Source organism: Myripristis murdjan, chromosome 1 (genome assembly GCF_902150065.1).
Source record: "Myripristis murdjan chromosome 1, fMyrMur1.1, whole genome shotgun sequence".
Taxonomy (NCBI): Eukaryota; Metazoa; Chordata; class Actinopteri; order Holocentriformes; family Holocentridae; genus Myripristis; species Myripristis murdjan.
In genome coordinates this window covers 21951183-21977510 of record NC_043980.1, presented here as the reverse complement: position 1 = coordinate 21977510, position 26328 = coordinate 21951183, and the positions used below count along the sequence as shown (strand labels likewise).

Sequence of the window (26328 nt, the reverse complement as noted above, 5' to 3'; positions counted from 1 at the left end):
CATTTTATAATCGGAATGTGCTATTTACAATAATGTAATTCCAGGGTATTCTCAATGGGCAAAGAATATGTGCAATCACAAGTTGGCCATTTTCTCATAATAGATAACTGGCGGCACGCTGTTATTTGATGTCCCTTATTTTTCAGGTAATTTTGAACATCATTCTGTTTTGTTATATCTAAACAAATGGGATCCAAAGGGAAAACCTTAACCCCAGAGATTATGTGACAGCACAGTAGGACAGTTAGTACATATGCAAAACAAAAACAAAACCAAAACAATAATCTGAGTATTCTTATAATAGCTTTTAGAGATGTACTAATCAAATATGAGCACAGCTATTATCCTTTTGGGATTATCATAGTAATAATCATATTAGATCAGTACCATAGGAGATCAAAGTAACACCGGGTAACTGTAAATGCACAGCTGCAGCAATAAAATAAATACATCAGAATTATTTTTCTGGTCGCTATTGTTTTTAAACTAAAATCATGCCAGCCCAATAACGATAGCACCAGCAAAAAAAGCCTTTCTGTTGCCACCAGCAACAGCATGGCGTCACTTTGATTTTTTTTTTTTTTTTTTTTTTTTTTTTTTTTTTTTTTTTTAACCTCGCAAAGCGAAACGTTACGGTCGGCCAACCTATTTGCCTCTGACAAACCCGGAAGTGGCTGGTTTGTCTCCTGTCTGGCTGGAAACAAGTAAAGCAACTGCGAAACCCCGTAGCTTACAGTGCATGAACAGGTGAGTTCACGTCGCAAACGATAAATATGAGACATTTCCAGAGGTGACTGGTGGTCGTGCGGCGGTAGTCACATGTTTATGTTTATCGGCTGCGTTTAGAGTGGAAATCCCTCCTTGTTTACATCCGACCGGCTGCTATTGTGCTTACAAACACGTGGACAGAGAGGAGGAACACATGCTACCTGGGACTTGGTTTAAAAAAAGCTTGTGAAGTGACAGCTACACGGCTTCACTCGTCGTTTGCTCCAGTTTAGTTTCAGGGAGTTAATAAAAGCTCCCCAGCTGCTGGCTAGTTGTAGCTTTCATCACAACTTCTGCTGGCTAGTTAGCATGTAGCTAGGCGGCTAACAGCAAGTTAACCAATGGAAGAGCTGCAATGTGCCTTTTCTTTCTAGTTTACACACTCTTTGGTCGTGGTCCTCTCTCTCTCTTTCTTTCTCTCTCTCTCTCACTCACACACACACACACACACACACACACACACACACACACACACACACACACACACACACTCTCTCTCTCTCCTCTCAGTGTGTGTTTACCTGACCAATCCGCCACAGTCTCAGGAATAAATGGACCATGAATAACCGTGGTCTCTATTTGTATACCACCTGAGACAAGACAGTGATTTTTATCCATTTTCACCCCTGCCACACACACACACACACACACACACACACACACTCCTGTGGACTCTCAACGAGTGACACAAAGGACACACTGACTAAAAAGGGGCCACATGTTCACTCCTATATCACAGTTAAATAAAAGACCTGAGCCATCTGCCCACTCCCAGTGTTTCTGCACTGCCAAACTTTTTCTCTCTCTCTCTCTCTCTCTCTCTCTCTCTCTCTCTCTCTCTCTCTCTCCCACACAAACCAGCAAGACTCTTCTGTCCTTATTCCCTGGCGGGCGGCTTGTGACCGCCTAGCGTGGCGTTTCTACAAGTGTGTGTGGTCTGGGAGCCAATCATCTCCAGCCATCATGGCACAGACACGCAGGAGTGGCCAGGGCAATGGGCCGGTGTGCCTTCTCTATCCCCTGTGCGTGCGTGTGTGTGTGTGTGTTAGAGTGAGAGAGAGAGAGTGAGATAGAGAGAGAGAGAGATTGGCAAAATGAGAGAAAATGTATGTTTTACTGAGTGTAGCCTATAGTTTAAAAAATCACGGCCCCAGAATGAATTCTTTGGCCCGTGCTCTTTCTCAGCGGCGTTAACTGGCACTTATGGATTTCAGAACAAGACCACAGTCCATGTCTTTTATACAGGCCGTGTTCGCCAGCGCCTTTTCTCATTCTTTAGTGTCCTGGGTGACAGTGACAGTAACTGGTGTGTTGGATCCAGTTTATCCAGATAAGAGTTGGGTGTAATTTAATGCCACGTATCTTAAGTCTGGGACGATGTGCTTATCTCCTGATTTGATATATATTGTGATTTTTAAGTATTACGATTATACAAGTATCGTGATTCGATATTACACTTTATTGTGACTTTTGTTTCTTGAATTATCCTCTAGTTTGTGCATGTAAAGTGCATGAAGCTGTGATTACATTGGGTCATTTTATACATTATATATTATTATACTGTTACAAAAAATGGTCTCACTACAATTAAATGGCCACTATGGGTAGCTGACATCATCACACATGAATAAAATTGGTTTCATTAAATCCACAAGAGTCTCAGCTTTCCAGTCAAACCTTATTTATGCAACTTTGTAGGCCCCAGTATGCACAAATACACCATTTTAGAACAGGCAAAAATAACACATTTGGATTGCATGCAAAACCTTGCAGGGTGTGTGCCGCAGACTGCATTGGATTGGCATAAGGTGGGCATGTCTGCAAAGGGGAGACCTGTGGGTAACTACTGAACCATTTCTCACTTAGATCTGCTGAGGTCAGAGGTCAAGGGGCCCCTTTGAAAATGGCAATTCCAGATTTTCCCTGAATTCAGAGAAATATTTAGTCCCCTTGCTGGAAACCTCATTTCATATAATAAAAAAAAAAAAAAGAAAGAAATAAAGAATTGCGGTACTTGCGAAATGATTTTGTTTCCCACCCCTGATATGCTGTAATTTTGTCTGTTAGATTTGAGTTAGTTTTACTCACAAACTGATGATAACCTTTCTTTTTTCATCTCTGTATGTTTTGTCCCTGCAGCGAGCTTGGGCCTTTTCCTGACTTGTGAGTGTTTGTGCAGGAATTACAGAATTATAAACAGACTGGCAAATTAAATTGAAATTAAAGTTAAAATAAAGAGCTTTTTCCACAAACAGGAAAAAAAACACAGGACAGCAGAAGGTGAGCAGCCAAGGTACAAAATGATTGCGTTAAAAGACTTTAATGAGTAACAGAAAAATGTTTTTGTTGATATTAACCAGAGCTGATGGTAGCTGGCCAACTGACAGTTGAGAATATGTGTTTCCATGACAACAACATCGGTAGGCTAATGGAAACAGCTTTGACATTTGTGTCTACATGAAAATAACTGTGTGTGTGTGTGTGTGTGTGTGTTTTGTAAAGACGAGCCAGGTGTGTACGTGTACCGAGGGTGTTTGCGGTGATGTACTGTGGCTACCAGGACCGTGAGGAGTTTGAGGATGAACTCTACCAAGAGGAAGATGACGAGGAGGAGGAGGAGGGGTCAGAGGTCAACAGCGAGTTAGAGTTCCAGCTCTACAGCCAACTCCACTACTCCTCCAATGCCGGGGAGAGGGAAGAGGAGGAGGATGGAGGGGAGAAGGAGCAGGAGGGAAAGCGTCAAGACGGCCAGCGACTTCAGGTGGTCGAGACGAGCGGTGAGCGGAAAGACTCTGAGCCAAACAGGCTGCCGTCGCCTGGTGTGGGCAGGCCGGCGGAGCACCTGAAGGGACACGCAGAGGCGGAGCGCAAGAAGGAGAAACTGCATGATCAGAGGAAGAGGAAGGGTGCGCCGAAAGGTCAGAGGCCGTCAGCATCTTTGTTTCAGGAGGTCATTGTCATTGACTCCGGCACAGAAGTCATCTCCATCTCTGACGACACGGACGACGGGGTGTGCGCCTTCAAGGGCCAGAAGTCGCGGCCTCTGCAGGCTTCCACGCCGGCCCAACAGGTACAGAGAGATAGTGTGTGTGTGTGTGTGTGTGTCTCACAGGATTCATGTTGTTATGTTGCTACTGGATGGCTTTAATGTGGACATCTTTAAATATTTGTTGTAGGGCTGGGTGATGTGGACAAAATCAAATACCAAGGCACCTTTGACCGACTGCCTCAATTTTAATATTGTGGCACAATTGCAGGGAAAACTATTGGTGCTTTAATACAGTAATTATGTACAAGCAAGGGCTGAACAATTAATCAAAATATCAAATCTGCAATATGGCCAAGTGCAGTATCCAAAATATATCTATTTTTGATAAATGTGTGACAAAATTGTAAATAAGGTATTGGTTGAGATGCTCTGGCTTACCAGTTTTATTTTCCAGATGCAAGAAACACAGACCCCAGCAGAAGCCACACCATCATCATTTAATAGCTTTTTCAGTAAAAATTAAAATTACAGTGGTCCCTCGTTTATTGCGGGAGTTACGTTCTAAAAATAACCCGCAATAGGCGAAATCCGCGAAGCACTCAGCTTTATTTTTTACAATTATTATAGATGTTTTAAGGCTGTAAAACCCCTCACTACACACTTTATACACTTTTCTCAGACAGGCATTAACATTTTCTCACTTTTCTCTCTTGTTTAAACTCTCTCAAAGTTCAAACCTTCGTAGAAAAATAAGTCCAGTATTATAGAATGAACGCATTCTGTCCTGTACAGGAGACACAGCACGGAGGAGATAGATTGACAATGGTCTACAGTCCCTTAGCCAATCAGGACGCAGAACACAATGCGCTTTAAAAAAAAAAAAAAAAAAAAAAAAAGCATGCAAAATTGCACTAAAAAAAATCCACGAAACTGCGAGGCCGCGAAAGGTGAACCGCGTTATAGCAAGAGACCACTGTATTATAAACATTTTTTATTCCTGCTGAAATCGTGAATCGTACCATAATCATCATACCTGTGAAATTAGTCACAATATGTTTTTTCTTTTAAATTGTTCATATCTAACACAAGATACTCGATAAACAATCGTGATGCATTAGAACAGTTTAATGTGTCCCTTTAGTTTCATGCAGTGTTCATGCCATATCACAATATTATGATTTCCAACATCCCAGACAATATCTAGTGCCAAGCCTTAATCTCTAGTGACACAATAGTTGTTTGATTAGGTTTGTGAATAAAATCCATGCCTGTTGGTTTTCCATGGTGTCTTGGGAAGAATGAACTTCTCAGCAACACAAGCACAGAGGTCACTTTTTTACAGTTTGGACTGGACTATGTTTTTGTGGTCGAGGAATAACATCTGAGACCAAAAACCATGTTACTCGGGGATTTTGGCATCGAAACAAAAGCAAACTGTTTTGAATTTTTTCATTTGTGGCACAGAGCAGTAAATTTCTCAAATGATAGGAAAACCAATGATTTCATATTTTGAACAGTGACCTCAAACTAATAGTTCAAACCTGCACTGTTCAGTGAAAGTAACGGTACTTGGTATCAGTCAGTGCTCACAGTTTGATGCATTTTTGGCATTGAAAGTGGTTGTGATGTGTTAACTAGTGATACATCATTCTCACACTCAATTGTGTGTCTTCCAAGTAGCTCTTGACTGTCAAATCCCCCTGTGGTGTATCCTGTATTCTGTGTTTTGGAAGGAAATTTCAGGGATATTTTCCATCCCCTGTCCTTATTTTTTTTGTTTTGTTTTGTTTTGTTTTGTTTTGTTTTGTTTTGTTTTGTTTTGAAGTCATACATTGGCTAATAGATGCTCTGTCTCGCTGCTGTAGGGCAATGTTGTCCAGAACTTGTCGCTGACTTTTTCACACTGACAGCTGTAGGAACAAGGTGATCATGATTATCAGTGGCCAACTGTTATTTTGTTTTTTTTCCTTTCTTCTTCTTTCTTAGAGGATGAACAGACTCCGAGTGACTGTTTTCTTGGGACTTTTGCAGTGTGAGCTTAGGCCCTAGTTAGCGCCTGAATCAGTTCAGCAGGGGATGGAAAATGTTGCAAAATGAAAGCGTCCTGTGGTTGTTTGGTTGTCTAGGCAACTCGGCAGAGGAAGAGGAGCCCCAGTCTGGTTGAGGACTCTGTCAGCTCAGGATCAGAATCAGAAGAGTCTGAATCCGAGTCTGAATCTGAGTCCGACTCTGATTCGGACGGTCTGGAAAGCTGGATGATCCTGGGTCGAGACAATCAGGACGGAGACCAGAGCATCTCACTCAACTTGGAGGGAGAATCTGACAGCAGTTCAGGTGTGTCTGTATGCCCCTCTCTGTTTGTTTGTGTGTTTGTTTGTTTGTTTGTTTGTTTGTTTGTTTGTTCATCCATGCAGGAATGTATAGCCATGCATTGTTTTCAGTGGCTATGTGTGCTGTTATGTTATAAGTTAGGTCATTATTTAGGAGCCATGCTATATGTTTGTGTGCTTTTTTTATATATATTTTTTTTTTTTAAGTTAGTGAGAGTTTGAATGTGTGTAACTGGGACAATGGATGCAGGGCATAATTTGGTGTGGTCCAACTCATTCAGAGGACTCAGCCTACCTGCAGTGCATTGATAAGGAGCGGTCACAGTGATGGGATACATTGTGAACAAGCCATGTACGTGCACCTTTGTATGCACATATGCAGTGTGTGTGTATGCGTGTTTACAAATTTGTAAGCTCTTAGCATTCCCTGCACTCCCTGCCCAGTCGCTCGCCTCCCTGATGCATCTTTAAGCATGTTTGCGTGCATGCGTATTGATATATATGTGCGTGCGTGCTTGCGAGGGTGAATATTTGTTTTTATAAAATACAGAATTCTAATCAGCGTACATGTGTACATACACACACGCATACCAACAGTCATAACGCTAATGCCAAAAACAAACAAACGGAAAGACAACAACGCAGAGACGAGAAGGGGCGGGGGGTTGGGGTGCAGGGTCGGGAGAGATGGGAGTAATCAGAAAAATGAATAAAAATGTTCCCTGCAAATCTGTCCAGATCTACACATTATCTTAACCTGCAGCCTCAGCAACCTCTCCAGTTTCTCTCCCGGCCCCCCTCGCTCCTACCTAACACTCTCCCCATCTCATTCTTTTATCCTATTTTCTCACTATTGTGCGTTCTCTTTCTCTCTCTCTCTCTCTCTCTCTCTCTCTCTCTCTCTGTTTCTTCCTCATTTGAATTTCCCTGGGCTGATGTTTCTGCAAGAGTGCTCCTGCTTGCTGCCTCCTCCACACACAACTGGGGTAAAGGAGGGGGTCTGGAGCTAGTGGGAAGGCTTGAGGTTTTGGCCTGGTTTGGGGAGGAAAGGAGGATTTTGGATCTCTGTCTCTCTCTCTCTCTTTCTGCTTCTCTTTCTCTCTCTCTGTCTCTGTCTCTCTCTTTCTCTCTCTTTTTCTCTTGTCTGGCCTCTTTCTGTGATCTTTGGAGCTTGACCTCATGTCTACACATGGGGGGTCACGGGTGTGGTGTGGTAGGGGGCTTAAAAGGGAGGGGAGGTGTTGTTTAAAAAAAAAAAAAAAGAAGAAGATGAAAATAAAGGCAAGGGAATTTTAGCCTGGCCTCGATAGTCTTGATTACCCCCCCTTTCTCTCTCTCTCTCTCTCTCTCTCTCTCTCTCTCTCACTGGTGTAGGTTCAATACCAGTTGAAAGCAAGATCGCATACTGACTCATTTTCCTCTACCGGGAATCCATCTCTCACAACTTCTTTTATTTTTTTGTTCTACATTGGCCACTAAAATGGATGTTGTGCGGAGAGGAGGCCAATTTTAAGCTACTGAGAGCGCAGCCGGTTGAATGTTTAGGCTCTGACTGCAGTAACTGTTACATCCAAAACCCAGGGAAATGCACAAAATATCATGATTGATCGCTGTTTTTTTATGCCACGCTGTGTGTTGACTCCTGTGTAGCCTGGGTGCATTGCCTGTATTTCCTTGTTGGTGTGTGCATGGGTGTTTCTGTGTGTGTGTGTGTGTGTGTGTGTGTGTGTGTGTGTGTGTGTGTGTGTGTGTGTGTGTATGTGTGTGCGTATGCGCGGGGTAACAGGTTTACACAGCAGTGACTAATAGTATTTGTACGCCTAAACCCCAGCTCAGCATCACCATCAAATCACATTCACTACACTTATTCTGTGAAGAGCTCTCTCTCTCTCTCTCTCTCTCTCTCTCTCTCTCTCTCTCTCTCTCTCTCTCTCTCTCTCTCTCTCTCCCTTGCTCTCTCTCTGTCTCACTCTCCCTGTCTCTCTCGCTGTCTCACACCTACAGATATTGAATCCTGTCACACTTCTCGCTCTCTTTTTTTTCTGTTTTTCTCTCTCTCTCTCTCCCTCTCACATGGTGTCACTTGTTCACACACATACTCGCACTTTTACAATCTAATCTTTTCTCACTCCCTCACATAACGGGTACATGGACACACACACACCCCCCCACACACACACACACACACACATAGAGCCAGAGTGGCTATCTGTCACCTGGCTATAAGGGGCATCTGTTTGTGTGTGTGTGTGTGAGTGTGTGTGTGTGAGGGGTTTGGGGGGTACAGACAGTGGACAAGGAGAAGTAAAAAGGAAGTGGAGGAAGGGGGATAAGAGAGGGCCGTCTGCCTGTCCCGGAGCCATGCAGCAGCAGCCAGATGGAACAAGAGAGAAAAGGAAGGGCTTCCCGAAAATCACATCAGCGCCTCTCCCACCATGAGAGGTGTGCATGTACATGCCCGTGTGTGAATTTGGAGTGTAGGCGGGGAGTGCTGAGGCTAAACTTGAATCGGAATGGTTAACCCTCACTCAGTGGTCGCTTTTTTTTTTTTTTCCTCTTTTGCACCCCCTCCCCGTTTCTCTCCCTCGCTTTTTGTCCCCTTGGTCTTGGTCAGTGCACACCAAACTTTGTTTGAAGCTTAGAGAGTCAGCTCTGGCTTGCTATCGGGGTGGCCAATCACATCAGTGTGTCTGTGCCCCTGTGTGTGTGTGTATGTGTGTGTGTGAGTGTGTGTGCCACTGAAAGTCTCCGTGACTTAGAGAACCAGTGTGAGCGTTTGTGTGTTTGTAGCCAAAGGTTAGCTCTCTCTGTCTCATAGAGGAAGAAGGTAAGCTCTTCTCTTCTCTTCTCTTCTCTTCTCTTCTCTTCTCTTCTCTTCTCTTCTCTTCTCTTCTCTCTCATCCTTATCTCACCACTTTCAGTATTTTTTTAGGCTTCTTTCTCTCCTCTCTTGAAAACATGATTTCTCTCTGCAGTATTTCATAGTCAGGTCATGCTGTTCAGATTGGCTAGGCATTAAAATGTTTTCAGTCTCATTCTTGTGTGGAAAGAGTTGTGGCATGAGTGGTTTTCACTCCGTACCTTCATATTATACATGAATGAGTGATAGAATCAGATGTTGAGGTGGGCCCATGTGCCTCACCTCCTCTGTATGCTCTGTGTTAATGTTGGGGAGGCTGTCAGCACCGCTGTGGGCCGAAAGCTTTTGCTGTGGCAACACGCACTCTGACACCTCCGTAGGCCTGTGTAGGTTTTGAAGTGTCTTTCATCCTGACTTTAACTCGTATCAGATGGTAATACACAGTAAGAATTGATTCAAACAGTAGAGGAATACAGATTTTTTTTTCTGTGTGTGTGTGTGATTATGAGTGAGTGTAAGCGTGTATTTTCAGGGCATTGGGATGGTAAGATGAGATTACAATAGCAAGTGGGGGCACAACACTAGGGATATGCTTGTGTGTGTGTGCGTTTGTGTGCGTGTGCGTGGGTGGGCGGGCGGGCGGTGCAGAAGGGAGGCATGGATAGGATCAGCTCTTATCTTGGTTGCCCAGTGCCACACGAGGTGTAACGCCACACCCACACTACCACACAGTGTGTTTGAACAGGCACACACACACACACGCACACACACATACACCATGAAATCGCTGTGCCATAGTTTGACTTGTGTTATCTACTGTTTTTCTGTAAGGTATGCAAATTAGACTAGCCTACCGTGTAGGCCTAATATCAGCGCATGGAAAATAAATGGTACAAATTCAGTTGAAAACATTGTGCGTCCATTTTTAACAAAAAGCTTCTCATCAAGAGATTGTTGGATATCAGCAGTGATTTAAATTGAGTAACAACTTGAACATGGCGAATGAGTTTCTACACGGTAAAAAGAATAGTTTAAGGAAGCGGTCACATTTTCTGACAGCTTTCATCCTGTTACTGCGTCTGAAAATATGCTGACTTCTTTAGCAGCAAACAGCCAAGATCATTTCAACATTTGACCTCGATCTGTATTGCGATATCTTCTGTGTTTCAAATGTGTATTGAGGTTAAGATGTTACCTCTGGTTATTTACCGTTGTTGGACATACTGTATTCATCGGTGTTGTAACTGCTATCGTTGTGGCATTTACTTATTTCAAAATGATCATAATGATCTATCCAGTGCTGCATCTGCCTATTGGTGTTGCAGGGAACTAGATTTTAATTTTCAATAATTATTTTTATTGCAAGTACTGACAGCCTTGAAGAAACTTTGCGTAAATTGCTGTATTTCTTTTCTCACTCCACTTCTCATTGTTCCTTGCCTTTTTATGTTGTTGCCAGGCAGATCCACTATCATTTCGCTGGTGAAAGGTTACTATACTTCAGCCTCTGATCCCTAACCACAGATTTAGTGTCCGGTTTTCCCAGACCCTGTGTGTGTACACCCAACAAATCAAGAACGAGAGATCTTTAAAATCGGAGAGCAGCAGGGAGCAGGCGGTAGAAATTCGGTGCAAAATAAGAACGAAATGGAAGCAGCACTTGATTTTTAACCAAAGAGAAATATGAATGAAAGGGCGGCCAGCAGGGCACAGCCGCAGAGAAAGGGAGCGGGGTGGGGTAGAGAGAGAGAGAGAGAGAGAGATGAGAGCTGGTAAGCTAAACTGGAAGAGACAGGCCTTGAAAAGGATCGGCCACGGTGTTGCTGCTGGTCAGGGCTGGTGGTCTGCAGGCTGAGATCTCAGAGTCGGCCTAACACGGACGGATTTCTGTCTGCACACCTCCCTGACTGACGTTCAGTGCTGTCTGACACTCCTGTCTTTTTGTAGCTGGCGGTACTTATAGCAAAACTTTCACCGGTGTCAGTCCACCTGGTGTAGCACTATACAATCCTACTGATGTGTTTTCAGCTCCATGATGCTGAATAAAAGACTCGGTCATGTTTTTAGCTATTATAGATTTGCAACACGGCGACCAGATTTGATTTGGTTTAATATCCTCACATAATTTGGCTAGCCACAATGTTATATGTTGATAGTTAATCTGTGTTGAACTTGATCTTGGTGCAGTAGATTACTTCATTATAGAATGACACTGGTTTCTACTTAAGATTTTTGCTCTTAACCAGCCAAATAGACGGATTTGGTTAAGCAAAAAATGTCAGCAAGTTTATTTAGAGAGTCGCTGAAATGTGTCTCACCCTTGAAGTTGCGACTTAATTTGAGGCATGATGTTTTATTTTAGTTTTTTCACAGTATTTTTTGGATGCACTACTTGGAGTTCATATGTTAAAATTAGAACGTTAACTCACATATTATGATTTCTGGAATTTATTATTGGTAACACTCTGTTTTCAGATGTGCTCGTACTAGTAGTCTCACAGTAAGTTTCTATTGTGCTGTTATGAATGTTCAAGGCAGATATAATGCTAATCTGGGAAGCCCAAGCCATCCTGTCTGAAAGTAATCTATGTCAAAATAATCTATGAAAATTTCTCTGCATGTTTTTTTTCCTGGAAACTTTGACTAAAAAAGGCCCACCAACATCTGTTGTTGCGGCTGCAGGTGCTCATTTGTATTAATGCTCATGTTTGTTCTTTAAAGAGAGTATGTGGTAGCATTTAAATATAATCTACTGGAAAACACTTCAGCAAACTCCCACACACTCTCTCACTCTCTCTCTCTCATTCACACACACACACACACACACACACACACGTACACACCCATACACACACAGAAACTACACATCATCTCTATTTACACCCTTCATCTGACAGATGGCACTCAGATTAAAGCTTAAACTCTGTTACAAATTGTTTATGTCAGTTTGAGTATTTTTTTTTTTCCTGATCGCTTGGACTTTTATTAATGATGCTTAATAGGTGCTGTGTAATTTGCAGTTTAATGTTTTGAGAGGTGGAAATGAGAGAACATTTAGAATGAAAGTGAAGGTGTGATGTGAGGTTGGATGTTGTGTGTGTTGGAGTGTGAAGGTGTGTGCATCACAAGACAAAAGTGTGTGTGTGTGTGTGCGCGCGCACGCATGTCAGTGTCAGTCTCACCACGGCTGAGGTGAGCCCAATAACCGTGCCCTGGCCCACTGGAACGAAGTTTCACCGTCTTTAGTTCCGAATAGAAAAAAGAATTCGACATTAAATGAAATAGTTTTCGACAGGGTAGGCTGTTCATGCGGCTCCGCTGATTTTTAACTCAGTGTTTAAAGTCAAATGTCTCAGGATTAATGTGTGGCTTTTGATACATTATTTGATAGCAAACACACATATTCACACATATAACTGTAGCCTGGAGGAAGGGGTAATAAACTGGAGACCAGAGGGTCCCTTTTGTAGTTTAGTGAGTATGTGTGTATGTGTGTGTGTGTGTGTGTGTGTGTGTGTGTGTGTGTGTGTGTGTTGGGGGGGATAACTGGCTTCTTATTTAACCTTTATTTAACCAGGATATCCCATTGAGATCAAGAATCTCTTTCCTAAGGAGAGCTGCAGCAGACATTGTGCCCTGAAGCGACGGGGTAAGACATCTAGAGGAATACACACACGCACATACACACACACACACACACACACACACACACACACACACGCACACACACACACACACACACACACACACACACACAGAGGCTCATGTATGATTAAGTGAAATTTCTGAGCCTCAGCAACTCAATACAACATTGTGGTAGACAGAGCAGTGTTGAGAGAATATAGTATAATGAAAAGCAGAATTTTAGATGTCACAGTGTCTTGACTGAAACTTTGTTATGTGTTTGTGCCCTGTCACACCACCTCTGTCAGATATTTTCTCCCCCTTGGACCTATTTTCACGCCCTGGCTTCCCCTGGTTCTCTTCCTGCTAATGTTTAGGCTGAAGTTGAGGAAGGGGGGGAAGGGACAGAGAGGAGAGGAGAGTAGGAAAAAAAATGTCAATTACAATTACCAATAATAATCATTATAATTAAGCAATCACTTAATAGGAAATCAAATTATTGTGGGGGGTGACAGTGGGAGAGAGGGAGGTCCCGCAGGACTGTATTAATTTCTGTTCTTTTATTTGGCCGGAGAACTTTCTCTTATTGTCTTTGCTTTTTTTTGGGTGGTGGCTGGGATGATGGGAGTGGGGGGGGGGTGAGAGGGCTTTATTAACTGGTAGCCTAGGGTGGTGATATTTTTGGGGGATGAAGGGGTTGAGGGGAAGGGGCTGGAGGGATAAATATTAATATTAATACGTTTTGGTGATGGGGGGGTGGTGGGGGCAAAAGGCAGTCATGGATCCACAAAATCATCCCTCTTTCCTCCTCATTCTTCTCTCCCTTCTTTTCCTCTTGCAGTCTCGTTCTGCTGCTCTGTCTGCCTCCCTCCATCTCTTTTCCTCTCTTCTGACCAGCACCATCAGCAGAGGTAAAAAAGCTGTTTTGCAATCAGAAGTTCAGTTAAACAGTCAACAGGGCAAAGGGGAGAACCCCATGCAAAATACACACACACACACGTACACACTCACATTCACAAACAAGCACACATTTAGGGCTGGAACAGTTGCCCCGGTATGCAAAGGGCTGCCTAATAATAGCGGGGCTATGTTTTTCAGAAGGTCCCAGAGGATAGCTCTGTGTGTGTGTGTGTGTGTGTGTGTGTGTGTGTGTGTGTGATTCTTGGCAATATACCACACAGACACACATACAGAGAGCCTGTTTAGCAGTTTCCTCTCCAGAGAGGCCTAGCAGTGTGTATGTGGCCATTCCAAGGCTTCTCCCCATGTCTCTTAATTAAGGCGCTAGTCAGACAGAGACCAGCTGGGCTTGGTCTGGCCTAGCTGGCACTCACCATAATTTCAATCAATCTACCCCTTCCTTCATCCCTCCCTCTCTTTCCTTCTCTCCCTCTCTCTCTCTCTCTTACTCTCTGTCAGTCCATCCATTTATCCATACGATCTGTCCATACAACCTTCCCCACTTTCCGCTCATGCACCGCTCACCTTCACTTCATCCTCTCTCTCTTTTCCGTTGTTACGGGTTTGACATTGGACAATTGTCATTTGGAGCGCATATACAGAAAATTTTACTTTTTCAGTCTTCTGGTCTGTGCTCTGATTTTACAAATTGTATTTTAGTTTATCTTGATGCTGCTCCCTTGGTCAGGCCAGGTATTCCTTGAAAAAAATGGGACCAACTTGGTTAAATAAAAGTAATAAAAAAAAAACAAAAAAAAAAAAACAGCCTCAGTTCCTTCAGTTTTGTGTACCTGTTCAACCTTTCCACTTAAGACTTAAGATTTGCCTCCCCATCCTCAGATATCACCTCTGTCTGGGAAAAAAAAACGCTGAATATTTCAGGAAAGAATACATTGGCGTGATCAATAGTGCAAGGATTTTCATGCTGTCATGAGGGAAAATGAATTTATTGGCGCATTCTTGCAGATTTCTGAAGTGAGCACATGTGAGGGTTTCTTAGAAATTCAACATCAGTGCGTATCCATTGCATACCCGCTCTCCACCCTCTTCCTTCAGCTAATTCTCCCGGCTCCACCCCTCCCTCCATCCATCCCATCTCTTTATTCCTCCACTCCGATTCCCAACCATCCCTCCATCCACCAAGAGCAAGCCTTGGTTACGTGGCTGTTGCTATGCCAGGCTTTCAGGGTCAGAATTCATGCTATAGGCTTGCTGGTGCTAATCCAGCTTGTATCTGTGACATGTCTGAGAGGTCACAGAGCTGACGGTAAACAGCGTGTTCTCGTCCCGTACATTCAGAAATCCGAGGGTATGTCCAGATTCGGTAATGTGATTAACAGAGGGGTGAATTTGCTCTGTTGGAGCGCTGGCTTGGCATCGATATGGCTAGCTGTGCTCTTTTTGCATGTCTGTGTACATGATTTATACCATTGTGTGTCTGAATGAAGTTTAAGTCATTGCTTGTGTGCGTGCGCCCAGTGCACGTGTGCACACACATTAGCACACCTAGGCCTTCTCTTTATCCGGGGGATTACGGTTAAATGGAATGCTGAGATTCTGCCGGCAAGCGCCCGATAAAGCCAGAGTCGGCGTTGGGAGAGAAAATTAATTATTGGGGATAAAATCAGAGTGAGGGAGATAGTTACCGACTCGTTGGGGAGTTTAGTCATTGATATTTCAGCACAGGTTTCGAGACACCACGCAGAGTTCATCACACCCTTCATGTGGCAATAGCTGTGTGTGTTTGTGTGTGAAAGAGTGTGTGTGTATGTAGAGGCCATATATGGACACACAGGTATTCATAAATGCACCTTATAGCAGCGATTTGCAACTTCGAAATCTTTTGGCCAAGGATCCCTTTATAGAAAAGCATTTTGGTATTGTCTTGTCTTTACATAATGATGAAATTTAACCTTTTTTTCAGGGCATTCATTGGAATCCACTTTGAGTATACAATATCTGCCAGTATTTATAATCATGTAAAATTTGTCTATTTTAAAATAATTATTTATACGTTCATCAAGCATCTACTGCATTAGTCTACACAATATTTATTTACAGTCTTACATGTATTGAGTTTCTGTTTTGAGGGAATCTAAAACTGTGATGATCTGACCAGCTGGTGAAAATTGTGCTGCTGAGATAATACAGGTTTGGTCAGACATCGGTTTCTGAATTTCTGTAATTACTGCATAAAAAATATTAGCCTACATACTGGCCAGTAGAAAAGAAAAAAGGAATACCAACATTATTACTGCACGGTATTCCCTCTTAAATAATGGTATTTGTGCTGTAGGTGGATTTCCCCACCCCAGCAGGTTTAAATGAATTTTGATACTGTAGGTTATATTTTTCTAATGTCAAGGCTGCACTTTTGCAAAACAACTAGACAAAACAACAATAAGATTATTCATATTATTATTATTTTATTATTTGTTTTTAGCCTGATTTCAGCTTTTTTCAGCATTGGCTAATTTGGTCTGAGATTTGATTTGTATAGACCATCCTTTGATTGAAGATTAAAGAAATAATCCCAGAACATGGTGGAAATGTTAAAGTCTCTTATTTAAGTTTGAAGACAGACAAAATGCCACCATCAGTACAAATTGTTTAACACTGAAGAGAATCTGTGGTAAATGTAGAGGAAAGTGCTTTGTTTAGAAGGTTTTGTGATTTTAGAAACATAACCAAATACAGCAGTTCCCATGGACAGAATCAAATAGCAAACTATGAATAACAAAATGTTTTTAAATCATTGTAATCATTGTTGAAATACAGTGTTGTGTCTGGACATTCTCATACCCTCCAGTGTTTTTGTTTCAGAGCACTCAACCACACCTTAATACCTTAGCCCTTGCTGTGTGTAGGTTTTTTTTTTTTTTTTTTTCGCATTCCTGTTTTTCCACCTTAAATGTTTTTTTTTTTTCCTTCCTTCATTCCAACCTGGACAAAGAAGTTCAGGTTCGCCTATTAGCCTGAAGAGATATTTAGACCCACTCTGAATTAAATCGGCATGTAGAAATGCACCACTGTATCGTTCAATTTTCTCTACCGGCCACAGTCAAATTATTTCCACTTTTCTGCTGAGTTCATAATGGACAAAAATAGATTTTACTCTGTCGTAGGTAAATCCTTCCGAAGAGTCTTACCTGCATTGCTCCTCTCTGTAGCTCCTTTTTTGTACAAAACAGATAATGCAGAAGATGACTGAAATTACAGATCAGACTCCTGGTTTTTATGTGTTGATACAACATTTTTGGACCATGGAAATTGACATGATAATGTGGCTTGGAATTGTGTTACAGTAGTTCACATGTTTTGAGCGTCCTGCATGGTGAGCGCTAAAAATCAGCTGTGAACAAATAAGCATCCCTGACCCTACACGACTTTTTATATTTAGACCGATTTGAGTGTGTGTGTGTTTGAGTGTGCACGCGTGTGCACGATTCAGCACATTTCTGTCCTCTAAGTGCAGACTGATCAATAGTAATTGGGTTGAGTGTCTCAGGCCTGTTTCTCTCCTTTGTGCCGTGGGCCTTTTGTAGGCTGACACAGGGCCAGAAGAGAAAGGGACAGGGGAGAAAAAGAAAGGAAGAAAGAAGGGGGAGACGGAGAGAAAATGGAGGATGTTTGCAAGTCGACGAGCATGACCGAGTCCCTCAACCAAATCTCCGGATATTTATTCAGCATTACCCACTAATCTAAAAAAAATCTTTCTCCCTTTTCTCTCTCTGCTCTTTCTTCTTCTCCTTTTCATTCAAACACACTGCTAGAGGGATGAGGAGGTAGATCTGTGTGTGTGTGTGTGTGTGTGTGTGTGTGTGTGTGTGTGTGTGTGTGTGTGTGTGTGCGTGCGTGCGCACATGCGCGCTATATGTGTAGGTGCTGGTGGGGGTGATACTGTAGACTGATTTTAAAGAGGTGTGATAAAACACAGAGATAACTTGTTAAGATGCATTAATGGATTTCCCAGCTCTTCATTTCTCTCTCACAGGTCTCTCTCTCTCACACACAAACTTGAGCGCACACTCCCTGTCTATCTCTGCAGCCTTGTTCCAGCTTATTCTGTCTCTTTTATGAGTTCCATAAAAGCGGCGTGTGTCGAGTGAGTGTGGCGAGCTCCAGCGGTATTAGCAGGGAGGCATTAGGCATAAACTCTAAGGTATATTAAAGCAGCGGCCCTGTTGTTCATATAAACACGCCAATTCAATTTAGCCTGCCCCACGGGGAATGGGATTTCAGCAGCTACCGAGAGGAGGAGGAGGAGGAGGAGGGAAGGAGGGAGGAAGGGAGGGAGCTGGAGTATCGGATGAGGTAAGGCTAGGAGAAAGGAGAAAGAGGGGAGACGGGAGCTGAGTAGCGTATAGGAGAGGGGGATGAAGGGATGTGGGGCAGAAGAGGGGAAGATGCAGGAGAAGCAGGAGTGAATGAGGGAGAAACAGGAGATGGGGAAGGGGCGCAAGGTGAAGGGGAAAAGGGAGGGAGAGCAGAATGGTCGGGCAGAGAGATTGGCATGTAGGAGGGAGAGGCATTTGGGCTAATGGGAGTGGCATGGCGGCTAGTTGCAGGAATTCATTATTGTTGCATTAAGTGCTGTGACATAAACACCTATATGTATGTGTGTGTATGTGTGTGTGTGTGTGTGTGTGTGCATCCTTTTTACCCTATACATCACACACACGCAAGCCACGGAGGGCTTTTGCACTGTGCACTGTTGCGCGGTAGGACAGATCCTCTGTGGGAAACCCTACAGTTATATTATTCAATCCAAATTCAAATGGGCTTGTCAGGAAGGCTCCCGCTTTTTATTACCTGTCAGAAAAACCGAGGGATGGACGGAGCAGAGGGGAGCAAATTAAACGACAGTAAATAAGACCCCCTATCTCCTCTCCCCTCCCCTGCCGTTCTACCATCCCCATTTGCTGCGTTTTTGAGACACACACACACACACACACACACACACACACACACATATAGAGAGAGAGAGGTCTTGACAGGGTGTTGTTGTTCAGCTCTATCTGTAGTTTACCTTAACCAGGTTTATCTGTCAATCAAGGTGTTGGAAGACCTAATTATTTTGTTGATCACTGAATGCAATCTCAGGTCGATATGAAATCAACTGAACCAAACACTGGATTTGATATTAAAAAGAAATGTACGAGCTGTTTCATATCGTGGGGTCTTTATTGGGATGTAATTGGTGCACGTTTGACGTCTGTAAATGGGGAATTTTGTGTGAAGGGAAAATAATTAGGGAACGGGATCAGAGAAGAAGAGTAAAGTGAGTGCATGGATGTGTGTGTTTGTGTGTGTGTGTGTGTGTGGGGGGGTGGTAGTGAGGAGAGATGGAGTGATTTCTTTGGGATGAAACGTGCATAAGATTCTGCGGAGAGGAGAGGGCAGACCATGGCATTTCAACCCTTTATACACACACACACACCCCTACACACACACCCCCACTCGCCCTGAACACCCTGAACACCCTCCTCCCATCTTGCCCCTTTCAGCCAGGCAGAACCTCTGCCATCTGTCTACCCTCCACCCCCCACCCACCCCCCCGCGCTTCCTCTCTTCCTCCTCTTTCCATTTCGCCCGCCTCCTCTCCTGCTCTTCCTCTTCTCCCTCTAGCCCCCAGACCCCCCTCTGTTTATTCAGGGCCTTATTTCCCCACCTTTACCCTCCAATGGCATTCAGAATGATGTGGAATATTAAGCGTTTCTCTCTGCGCGTCGAAAGGAAATTCCTTTATTCGTCTCTGTCTCTCTTACCGGGAAGGAGAGGAGGGAGAGGGTCCCAGGTTCGGACAGTGGCCAAAGTCAAAAGGGTTGCAACTGTCCAAAGTGAGCAGAGACATTGTAAAGTGATCTGTGCTGTTTATTCTGGGCTAAAAATTAGGTTTTATCAAGCATTTTACAGAACACGGAGTAAAGGCTAAATGAGTAAACAGAAACCTTGGCTAAGCACTTTGAAGCTTAAAACATGGCCACATCACTGGTTTGTGCTGCTCACTGTGTCCTTTAATTACATTATCTTAGAAGAAAGGCTGGGCAATGTATCGATATTATATTGATATTGAGGTATTTGGTCAAAACTCTTGTGATATCTGATTTTGTACCATGTTGCCCGGCTCTTTGAGGAAGTGACCCCTTTTTTCATTGTGATCATGGGTTCAATGCGTATTGCTAACCTTGTTTCTTTCAGGTTTCAGCTTCATATGTCAGAATTTTCTTATCTGTCTTTCTTATGTTTCTTATCTTTCTATTTCATTGTGAATAGAGAGTCCTGTTTCTAGCATCTCCCCAGTTATTCTTACTTTTCGTGTTCCTATTTAACCCTCATTCTAGCCCTTCCCCTCGCTCTTGCAGAATATTGTTTTGTGCCCCCTCTCTCTCAAATCTGCCAACTTCAACTTTGCCAGGTGAAAAGGAGGGCTGGATGCATTTATAAACTGTATTTGAATGAAGCGATAAAAGAGCCATATTAGGAGTTCCTCTTCTAATCCTCTATTGTTCTTTGTCTGTCCCCCATCCCACAGAGGGGCCGCTCTAATTAAAGACTAATAATTGTATTGTTTTATGAAGCCTATAGAGACGGAGAGATTCGGCTCTTTAATCATTCGCTCTCGCCGCTGTACCCTGCCCATCGAGGGCTATCTCACTGGAAGTCTATAATGCACTGTGTGGTGACTGTTGTGTGTGTGTGTGTGTATGTGTGTGTGTGTGTGTGTGTGTGTGTGTGTGTGCGCGCGTGCACGCACCCGAGGTGTGTGGGATACAGTAGGAGGAGGAAGGAAAAAGCCAAATCTAAATTAAAACTTTAAAGCGCCATTATTTAATTACCCCAAAGGCTGTGGATTTGAAGGATTGAAGTGTGTGTGTGTGTGTGTGTGTGTGTGTGTGTGCTCATGCAAACGGGTTGTGGTGTCCAGGATTATTTCAATTTTTCAATTTACCCTTTCTTGTGCTTCTCAAAGTGTGTGTGTGTGCGCGCGCATGCATGTTCATGCATGTGTTTGCATGTGCATGCGACCATAGTGTAGCCCGTTATTGGTTGCCCTCTTTCTTCACCCCCTCCTTCACCTCTACCCTCCACACAGACGTAGTCACACACGCATGCACGCACACCGAAGCGCCGGCAGATAAAAAGGCATTATGGTAAATTCCACTTAATGACAAATTTTTAATTTGGGGAACAGGGTCTGGTGAATGGAGCTTAATTACCGGGGCCAAAGATCCCTCGGAAAAATAACCCCCTCGACGTGCCCAACCTGCCCGATAATGGAGCGCTGCGCAGAATGCCTCAGATTAACCAATGCCGTTTATCTTCCTTTTTTCCCCCTCACTCTCTCTCTGTATAATAACAAAAATAACAATCATGAAAATTCTATCTGCCTCCCAGCCCCCTCATCACCCCACTTCCCCTCTTCCTCCCCCCTCCCACCCCCCGAACCCTCCCGCCTTTCCGCCCTCCCGCCCACTGCCTAGCTCACTCCCGCAGGAGGAAATTCATCAAAATGAAATTGAGGTCGCAACTCACTGGTTTTATTAAAATATATTTGCCCCCTTACAGATGTTGTGTGTCGGTGTGTTGGTGTGTTTTACCGCAGAAGGCAGAGGGGCGCTCGAAAGTGCCGGTCAGTTTTAATGGTTAATGCTTTACATGCACGTGTGTACGTTTGTGTTTAGCCATGAAACTCAAACACTTGTTGACTGATAGTCTGTTCTGTTGACTTACAGTGGTACCTCATTAAGTTAAAAATCCAGACTGATCAGGAGTGCAATTAGGCGTAATAAATAAAACATGTTGTACAGTGATACAGTAATAAAAGGTTTCATTATGCTGTATGCACAACTGCGTAAATTTCCTCACTTTTATTCACGATTAAGCGGGTTTAACGGAAAATGACACTATGCATGTCACCTTTGATTGTATAGATAGATATTTTGGATGTTTTCAGATAAAATGTTTAAATTCCATGGATCCTTGTGTTCATAATAACAAGGTGATGCTGTAAAATTCAACAGTAATAGAATTTTATGTAACGTGTGTTTAAATGCAGCAACCAAAAACAGCAGCTCTAATTCTGCATTCTGTAGTTTATTCTCCTTCCACAACACAGCAATCTTATCTTGTAATTCTCGTCCCTTTCGAACAATAACGCTGGCTTATAAATGACCACTTGGCCAAGATTTCACCGCCACAAATGAATGTGAGTGACTTGGAGGTAATTCCAGGTTGGAGGCAGACAGGTTGATGTCGGAGTCACTGATGCAATCAGACATGGAGTCGTCCTGGGAGCTGTTCGACATTAAACACGCTCTTATTATCATGAGGGCGAAAACGCATGATCTTGTTGTGAGAAATAGTTTGAGAAGCACTGTGATGGAAAGAGTAGAAATTAAGAAAAAGTGTATGCAATATGAGATCTTACCCCATTATTTTTTTCCCATAATGTGTTCTCGGCATAAACTTATCCAGGCATGTTTGCTGTTATTGAATAAGGCAATTTTCAATTTATCCTGTTTTTTGAAACATAGATCCAAGATTAGTGAGACCACCAAAACTGGTCATGAGTTGAGAGCCATTGTGATCATGAGCAGATACACAGAAAATAAATGTTGCATTTGAATTGAAAATCTCTGTTAAATACAGAGATATTAAAAAGACGCGGATATTAAAACGACACAATGACTACCTGTCTTCTGTCTAACCCTCCGACATGCATTGTCTCAGTGTTGGATAACTTCAACACGTGTTCAGCCAGGCCGTACTCACACACACACACACACACACACACACACACACACACACACACACACAAACCACTCACACTTTGGCCTTCTACGGTCCCTGTTGTTGTGTACCCTGATTGGACCATGTGTTTGCCGTGCGGTTGCCAGGCCGCGCCCCTGCTGCGTGGTAATTGGTGTCTGTGGTGTTGCCGCGTGGCGACGGTGCTTTGACTGACAGGTTTGGCCACCTGCCCTGCCCCGGCTGCCAACATGGTGTGGAAGGGGGTGAGGACGCAGGGAGGAGGTGGCATGGGCTGGCAGGGGGTGAGCGCTTGGTGTTTCAGGGAGACGGATAATCAGAGACGGGCCGGGATGAAACGTGTGTGGGCCGAACGGGAGGCAGGTCCAGGGAGGACGACGGTATCGCTTTCACTTTTTTTTGCCAAGGTGCAGTAGTCAAAAAAAAAGACTGAATTTGACTCTGACACTGACTTCTTCCTTTATTTTTAAGGATATCTTCTGGCGTGTGGTCCTGCATGTTGTTAAGGTTATGATCAGGGTAAATTTTAGGTTTGCGATCTGCTTCTCAGATTCTTGTGCTGGATAGCAGCTCGGCCTTGAAGAAGCAGAGCACAGGGTGGGAGGCCCAAAAACAAAAATACTCCAGACCTGCATCTGCACAGCCAAGCCTGCAGCGTCCTCCTGAACATACATTTGCATTTTTTTTGCCTTCACCTCAGGATAGTTTGACTGAATCTCTTATTAAATCCAGTAAATCTTTATCATAGAGTAAATTTCTCACAACCAGTAGCCTTTACCTTAACTGTAATTTTGAGTTCAATTTAATGATTTGTGATTTGTGCCCCATTTCTCTCTCTCTCTCTCTCTCTCTCTCTCTCACTCCCTAACTCTCTAACAGAGAGATCAGTGTAGATGGGTAAAGAAAGAGCATGAAATGAAGCCAAATGAAATCTGCTGCTTTAATCTATAATAGGCCTGTACAGCTATTGATCTATTCCCTGCATGGCAAACACCTACACACACACACACACACACACACACACACACACACACACACACGCAGACTCTCTCTTTCTTGTTCCGCATATCATTGCAAATTCTCTACCTAATTTGCTCCCACTACTCCTCTGTCTTCCACCATTATTTCCTTTGTGAAAGCAGCTTTTAGCCGAGGGCTTAAATACTCCTCATCCTGCTCTACCTGGACACTGTTAGCTGTCCAGTGGGCTTGAGATTCAGCCAGCTTCTCTTTTGTTGTGTTGTAATGTGCTCCCTGGCCCATACCCACACATTTTCACCCCTGCCCCACCCGCACCCTTCCTCTCACTGTTCTTCTTCATCTCACTTGTTCTCCTGCTCTCCTCCCTATTGTGTTTTACACCCTTCGCCAGACTTCTCGGTCACACAAAAGAGCAGTGTGTGCACGCCCGCATGTGTGTACATGTGTGTGTGTGTGTGTGTGTGTGTGTGTGTCGGACTTAGTCAACCTTTTTGGTGTGTTTAACCTTGCAAAGGACCAGGCTGTAGGGCAAGGGTGATGTCACAAAGGCAGCACTTTTTCCTACACACACGCACATGCACGCACACATACACACATGAACACACACACACACACACACACAGAGTCTACACTCTCCCGCCCACCCTCACCATTGTCATGTATAGTGTTGCTAATCCGGCCCTGTCGCTTCAGTATCAAACATAACCTCCATTTGGGGGGCCAGGCCCTTCTTCCGCTTCCATTGTGTGTGTGTGTGTGTGTGTGTGTGTGTGTGTCTGTGTGCGTGCGCGCATGCACGCATGTGTGTTTGTGTATTAATGGGCCCAGCCAGTAGTGTCACACAATGGGCGGGCTGGCTTGGGATGCCTGTTTAAGTGTCGGGACAGGGAAAGAGGGATAGGAGCGAGGCGGGCCACACCGAGGCTTTGATGCTGCTGAGCCAGGGGGGAGAACAACTTGTAGATAATACACACACACACACACACACACACACATACGCAGATCCCAGGCAACTGCTAAATGGTTACAGTTGAAGGTGGTTGTCAGGGGAGACTGCCACATAGAAGGAAGTGTGTGTGTGTGTGTGTGTGTGTGTGTGTTGATGCTCTCAGTCTCCTTCTTGGGTTATCAGGCTTAAACCACTCTGTCTGGCCTTCGTCCCGTGAGAAGGTTGTTGTTCGTAGTCCCCTCATATTCCCTGCCACTGTGTGTTTTTGTATGTGTGTGCGCGTGCGTTTTTGTGTGTGTGTGTGCGTGTGTGTATCACCCCAGGAGAGCCGGGTGTTCATGGTTCATTAGCCACACGTACACTTCCGTTCTGTTCTCACCGGTAGACGGGACAGACTCAGAGAGTATATGCACACATGCACACACACACACACACACACACACACACACACTCTCTCTCTCTCTCTCTCTCTCTCTGTCTTACTTTCACTCACACACACACACACACAGATACGCACACACACACACACAATTCCTCTGTTTTGTTCTGTTCTGCCAGCTCTGACAAACTGGCATCCAGCCTCCTCCCCTCTCCTCCTCGTCTTCTAGTAATTAGGGTACCTAGGAGACAGACAGGTAGCATCTGTCGCCGTCCCTCCCTTGATCCTTCCCTCCCTCGGTTTCCCTCTCTCTCTCCTGCTCTTCCTGGCCGTTGCGTTGACTTTCCCCCGTTGACTGAGTGATGTGATAATGTAAGATTTTGAGACAGAGGCTGTCCCGTCCCGTCAAAATCATTAGGACCCAGGGACCCTGACGTAAACAGGATGCTCAGGTTTTCAGGAAACGATCGTCACCGTCTTAGCGAAACTGCGTCGATGCTGTTTGGAGATCTGATTTGTTAACGTTTTTTTTTTTTTCCCGATATTCGTCGCATGACATCCTCCGTCCCTGCTGAGGCATTAGCTTCTCTGTTTTTGGGCGGTCGAGGCGTCTACCTCTAAGATGGCTGTCAGGCATGCCTCAGCATTAGGTGAGATTAAAGTGAATAGTTGCAGTCAACATGGCGGAAGCCTCTCTTGAGTCCATTCAGCTGCTCAGTGAGGCCGCGGCCGTCTGCTTATTCAGCTCCAGACTCCCTCAGATCTGTTTCGCCCGCGATGGCGAGGCTCTGATGGTTGGTTTTGAACAGGGCCTCCAGGTTGATTAGCATTTTTTCACCCAGGGTACAGACAACAGCCCCCCCATCTTCTCCTCTTCCCCCCCTCCTCTGCATCGAGCCCCCCATGTGTTTGATTCCTCGGCCGTGACAAAGAGGTTCACCCTTCATCTGTGTGTGTGTGTGTGTGTGTGTGTGTGTGCGTATGCGTGTGAGTTGGTGAGATGGGGGGCCCTCAGATTAAGGGAAAGCTTCCTGCTCTTTATTTGGGGAGTCCTCCCGGGGGACGCTTTGGGAATGACTTTCGTCGAGTCACTAACGCCTTCACACACACACACACACACACACACACACACACAACCGCACGCACACACACACACACACACACACACACACACACACACACACACACACATATGATGCCTATCACCCCTGCCTTCTTACATACTGCCCATTGACTGGACGCAGGTTGCTGTGTAACTCCAACAACACACACACACACACGTCACATGTCGCACTGAGGCCCCATAGTCACATCACAGCAGACAATCGCCCACAGAAGTTCCCTGTTCTCCTTTTTATGCTAAACGAAACCAAAACTAACTACACTTGACTAAGTCTTGATGTAGCACAACACACACACACACACACACACACACACACACACACACACACACACACACACACAGCATTTTGATAATGTGCAAAAAAGAAATGTATAATGACCTTAAGCTGGTACCAGACAGTAGATGTAACCCAGCTCACATATGAGCGCTAATTAGGTTTGAGCACTTAACATAAATACATGGGAAGATTTTTTCTACTTTAACTAAACTGTCATTTGCTACAGTAGTGCAATGTCTTATTTGATTTATTTAACATTTATTTAGTGGTGTTTATTATTAAGAATGATTTTTTTTTTTTTTTTTTTAGTGCAGTA

The 26328-nt window shown here is 44.0% G+C and overlaps 1 protein-coding gene across 1 annotated transcript in view; it reads left to right on the top strand.

The window, feature by feature from the left end:
- Positions 1-652: 652 nt before the first annotated feature.
- The window catches only part of zcchc7 (zinc finger, CCHC domain containing 7), a 48758-nt gene continuing 23082 nt past the window's right edge, over positions 653-26328 (top strand). The window contains exons 1-3 of the mRNA XM_030062855.1: positions 653-747; positions 3271-3838; positions 5884-6091. Coding sequence (XP_029918715.1) covers positions 740-747; positions 3271-3838; positions 5884-6091 — 784 coding nt within the window. The 5' untranslated portion in view covers positions 653-739. The remainder of the gene's footprint in view (positions 748-3270; positions 3839-5883; positions 6092-26328) is intronic.